The 5,636-nt window shown below is 40.1% G+C and overlaps 1 protein-coding gene across 1 annotated transcript; it reads left to right on the top strand.

Annotated features, from left to right (window-relative positions):
• The first annotated feature begins 1,348 nt into the window (after positions 1–1,348).
• Positions 1,349–4,387, top strand: LOC104541338 (otoraplin-like). Its single transcript, XM_010185384.1, is given in 5 exon segments — positions 1,349–1,471; positions 1,935–2,049; positions 2,051–2,072; positions 2,621–2,731; positions 4,285–4,387. Coding segments are annotated over 5 exon segments (348 nt in total). The 5' UTR covers positions 1,349–1,395; the 3' UTR covers positions 4,309–4,387.
• The last annotated feature ends 1,249 nt before the right edge of the window (positions 4,388–5,636 follow it).

Raw genomic sequence — 5,636 nt, 5'->3', positions numbered from 1 at the left:
TGTGTGTGCGTGTATCTAGGACATCAAGATGCTGGAAGGGTGAAAGGTTTAGACCACAAGTCTTAGGAGGAACAGCTGAGGGAGCTGTGGTTAGTTCACTCTGGAGAAAAGGAGGCTGAGGGGAGACCTTGTCACTCTCTGTGAAGGGGTGAACCTGCCTCTGAAATCTCCCTCTGAAAGGAGATTGTAGTGAGATGGGAGTCAGTCTGCTCCCTGGTAGCTAGTGATAAGACAAGAGGTAATGGCCTCATGTTTGCCAGGGGACGTTTAGGTTGGATATTAGGAGGAATTTCTTTACTGAAAGGATTGTCAAGCACTGGAACAGGCTGCCCAGGTAGGTGGTTGAGTCACCATCCCTGGAGGTGTTTAAAAGATGAGTAGATGTCATGCTTAGGAGACATGGTCTAGTGGTGGACTTAGTAGGGCTAGATTGATGGTTGGACTCTATGATCTTGAAGGTCTTTTCCAACCAAAACCATTCAATGATTCTATTTTATTTAAAATACTCCCATACTCCGTACAAGTCTTGTCTTATATACACTATGACAAGATTTCGGTAAGTTAGAGGAATTCTAGATGTCCTCTCCAAAGAATAAAGAGGATCTTTTAAGTCAGCTGGTGGCACTGTGTGTTGTTCAGCATCTTGCAACTGCAAACTCTCAACTGAGTTCAGCTATGTAAATAAAAGTGAAATGGTTGCTGTCCTGCTGTAACCTGCATGTTCTGCTCTCCACTGTGTTTCCTTGTGGAAAGGATCTTGCCTATACAAGTATGTGGTGCTTGAACTTTTAGACTTCAAATTTAAATTGCTGACTTGCAAAGCCTTTTTATTGGGTTTCCACTCCGTAATGGTTTGTTTACATTTGCATCCATATGTTAAGAGTCCTAGTAGGTCCTTTCTATAGACCATAATGGGAATCTCTGCCACTGAGGGTTTCCGATCCAGTGAAGATAATGCTTGTCAGTGAGCATTTGTGAAGATGAAGAACTTGAGGGTTTGGAAGGATGTAAATTTGTTTGCTTCTTACCAGGGTCTGACTTAATTTTCATTCTCAAATTTAGCCTTAATCTTACCTCAAGCAATGGACAACTACAGGAAGACTTAAAACCTTTAAATAATACAGTTGCTGATTGAAATGTTAATGCAGAATGGCTTTGGGAAGGGATTCAGTTTCATGAGTGGACCCTGTGATCGTCCTCCTGCCTGTGGCTCCTCTGGTGGGGTGGAATGTCCGCCCAGCCCCTTCCCATTGGCCCAGCATGTTTGTTCAATTGCCTGCCTCTTCCATAAATGATGAAGATTGCTGGACCCAGCATGCATTTGGCAAAGCACTGCAGCAAAGAAAACTGGCACGATGTGTTTATTTGGTTGTCTCACTTTTATGTCTTCGATTTATGTGTCCTCTTGTAACTGGAATTTTTATGGATGAGCTTGCCAGCAAGAAGCTGTGTGCTGATGATGACTGTGTCTGTAAGTAATTTTGCTTTAATTTTGAGGACAAAATAGTCTCAAAAATGGCTGTGGAGTTCAGATGCTGTAGTGTGAGGGAAAACTACGCTGCTTATTTAGCTCTGTAATATCTGCGTTGGTTTGCTAGCTGTAAAAGCAGAATGGTTCGTGTTGAGTGTCACTTGCAGTTTTACTGCAAAAAGAGTTTTGTAAAGGACATCTTTCACTCAAAGGTAAGTGTAGAGAGGGGGATTGTAACTTCTGCTATGATGAAATGGCACATTCTTAGGCTTTTACTTTGCTTACTGGAAAATAGAAAAATGAGCGGAACAAATTCTTGAAGACTTCTATTAATTTCAGGATAACCTACTTTTATCTGTAGAAATAGTTTCTCATGTGTGCATACAAGCATACGCATTTGTATGTCTCTCTAAAAGTAAATCTGTATTTAACTTTTTCCATCTCATTTTTTTTTTAATTCTAGACACCATGTCCCTTGCCAAAGCAGAAGAGGATTATAATGCTCCAGACTGCAGATTCATTGATATTAAAAAAGGGCAGTTGACTTATGTTTACTCAAAACTAGTGAAAGAAAAAGACTGGAGAGTTCTGGGCTGGAAGTGTAAGAGGAGATTCGTGTGTATATGAGCAAACCAGAAGTAGGTTAACAATAATTTCTATCAAGAAATGGATGCTAATGCTGAGCTATTGTGGGCTTTAAAGCAGCAACTTAGTTTTCAAAGTAAATGTTTAAACTTAAATTGATTGAGGAGTCTTGAGAGCTTGAAACTTCTTTTTAAAAAATGAAATAACTATATGGTAATTATGAACTGAACCTTAATGGAAGATCTCAATAGGTCTTTTGTGTCACTGCTTGCTGAAAGTAAGGAGGAGAAAGCTTATCACAGTTGGTCCAAAGATAAATATTAGCTGCATTTATAAAGAAATTCCAGATAAACTACAGGCAGTATTAATTTACTTCAGAAAAGTATGCCTGTATTGGAACTTGTGATCATGGTTTGTTTCATATGCTGGCTTATTTGGAAACTAGGAAATTTAAAATCAGAGTAAGGAACACTATTAGTAACTGCTTTTGAGAAAATTACAAACTAGCTCAAACCAGATGAGGACTGTTTTAAGGTACCTAATTATACATCTCTTTGCTTGAAGGTTTATAGAGAACAATATGAAGACCATATGGGGACAGTTGGTTATTTCCTTAGCAGATTAGTCTCAGAACAACATGTCTATCAAGAAGCAAGTAAGACTGTTCCTACAATGGTAAGGAATTAGCAAAAGCCTAGCTGGCTACATACATATACTTGTCTATGTAATGCTAATTTGCTGTAAAAACAAATGCTTGTGGCAGTTGATAGCAGCATATCACACATGCTTAGGGATCCAATCTTTGGGCCTTTATACAGGCAAGTAGCCTCAATAAAATCCCTAACCTAAGCTGTGGATAGTGCAGGCATTACAAATGCTGCATCCTATTAAGAGTTTCTGTTGATTTGAATAGTATTCCTTCAAGGCCATATAAGTTTTACCAAAAGCTTGCTTTTTTTTTCTTTCAGATAGTGTGCTGTGTACTTTAGTAATACATTAAAGTGTGCTTTCTATTAATTGTATATATAGATGAACAGAGTCATATAGAACTCTGGATTTACTGAAAGCATGCTTGCTCCCTCATAACAAAGTTATTGATACCTCAAAAAGCTGAATTACAAAGCTCTTGGAAACACCTTAGTGTTCTGTAAGTGAGTAGCCTGTACTACTATGTACAGTAATGTGTCATACACCAAACAATGAGTTTACTAAAAATTTGAAATGCTTCACCGTGGCGTGGAAAATGAGGGTCCTTTCTCAGAGGCTGGTATGGTTTGGCTTACAAGTAATGCTTACTAGTAACATTTTTATGCTTAAAACAAATTGAGTGGTTGGTTTCCAGTAACTACCTTCATCAATATTGAATATTTAGCTATATGCTATTTTGAAGCTTATGGCAAAATATGATTACTGTGTCAATCTTTAAATCGTATATAGAATCTTTAATCCTAGGTCTAGTCCTCAGACTGAACGCAACAGACTGTGTACTACAGAGTGATGTGGGATTGCCTGCCTTCCCTCGATCACTTAATATTGGCTATTTGCTGGCTGAGAGTATTTTGATTACCAGTAAGAATCTGCTTGAAACAGCTCCCTCTTTTCTGCTTCTAGTGGACAGCTATATGTGATACACTGGTCTAATGTAAACATTATACAGTTTGAGCACCACAGTGTGATAATTCCCTGCAGCAGAATTGAGATCTACATAGCCATATAAGGTAATAGCAGGGAGTTAGACAAAAGCAATATGTTGTGAAAGTCTAACCCAAGTTTTCAAGCAAAATACTGGCATTTATTTTCTAGTCCTATTTCTCCATAGCAAACGTATTTTGTAGCCTCAGTCTGTTTAAGGCATCCTTTTCATCTGTGATTAGGAACTGTTTCAGGATAAAGGGTTACTTGGATTTCTTAGTTATATGTATAGATGTAAGAATACAAAACAAAAAAAGGAGCTAATCTAACTATTTGAAATGAGGAGAGAAGATGGCATTGCCTAATTTGCTTTAAAAATTTGTGGCAGGAACAAATCATCCCAGCTATGCAAAAGGGGTCAACAGACGGAGGACCTTTTAATTTCCAGAATTCTGTGAAGTTAGTTGATTTATAGATAATGGACTTTGAGTATATTATTGTGTATTCAGTGTTTGCATCTACTGATGTACCTTTGGAGGGTGATAACTTTAATCCTTCCATCTCAGATCATATTTCCCTTTTACTTTGTTTTTCAGGACATTGATTTCTTCTGTGAATAGTGCTGAAAGCAGTCAGGTAATCTCTTGGCTGCGACCAGGGAAAGCTGACAGGAGGAAACCTAGATACCATCCCTGAACACGCAGCCCTTCCTATAACAGATGTTTGTGAAACATGTAATCTTTCTTCAAAACAAGAAAGTTTTTGATTTAAAGAGAGTGATTTGGGATGAGGAAATAGTCCTGCACAGGATTTGTTCTTTAGAAATTTTTTACCTGCATATACTTCGTTATTTCTTGATAAAATTATAACCTTTGAATTGCTGTAAGTCTGTGTGGTATAAATATGCTCTGTATTAGATGTGCGATCTTGACCTGCATTTTCCTGCCACAACCTTACAATGTATTAGATACTAAAAAAACCGTCCTTGGGTGGGCCATCTGTGACTTGCTGAAATAAATAATTTTTGTTGCAAGAGCTATCCGACAACTGATAAATCACCAGTAACTAAACATGGCCTTTAGCAGTGTATCAAAAACAGTATCTTACCGCTTGTGTATGCTGGTATGGGGCATGTTCAAGCTGAAACCATGGCTCAAAGCCACAGGCTGAAACAGGAAGATGGGGTAAGACTGGGGATGGTGCCTACCCAGAGCCTCCCCCAGTGCCTTGTTGCTCCCCTGAGTGCTGGTACAGAAGACATTTAGCTTCTGCTAAATGTTCAAAGTATGAGAATTGGAGAAGGTATCCTGCTGATCCCTTTGTGCCTCTAACAGTTGGACTGCCAGCCCTAGGATGTTTGCTATGTCGTGGAGAGCCTCGCTCATGGCATCGGGTGAAGAAAATTTGTTTGTTACGAACAAGCACGTTTCTGAAGCCCCAAAATTGAGGCGGCTACCCTGCCTCAAACTAAAGCCTAAACGTGACTCCGAGTACCCTCTTCATCGGGGTGGAGCCCCTTCTGCCCTCAGAGAGCTCCCTTGCCTTAACCGGCGAAAAACCTTCCCCAAGCTCGGGGTCTGACGCCTGCCAGCACGACAGCCAATTGGAAAGGGACATTTGTTATCCCCTCAGGCCCCCAGCTTGTAGCTTGAGGCACAAGGGCTGTGAGGGTGCTGGTCCCCGGCTGGTCATGGCTGGCTTGGTCTTCCGCTGCCTCCACCTGGGACTGGAGTGGGGCAAGGGTATAAGTGGGGAGCTGTAAGTTTGAGCCTACTGCCCCCCTGACTGGGAAATTTTGTCACTCAATGGTTAAATGTGGCTGTGGCTAAATGTGGTGTTATTCAGCCTCTATGCTGCAGTTTGGCCTCAAAAAGTGAGTTCTTTAGGTAAAATTTCACGATTCTGGTGAGGTTGGATAACAGAACAGTTTAAGACTAGAACTGCTTGC

Source organism: Mesitornis unicolor, unplaced genomic scaffold (assembly GCF_000695765.1).
Source record: "Mesitornis unicolor isolate BGI_N332 unplaced genomic scaffold, ASM69576v1 scaffold2355, whole genome shotgun sequence".
NCBI lineage: Eukaryota > Metazoa > Chordata > Aves > Mesitornithiformes > Mesitornithidae > Mesitornis > Mesitornis unicolor.
Note: the sequence above shows the minus strand (reverse complement) of the source record. Positions and strands in the feature narration are given on the sequence as shown.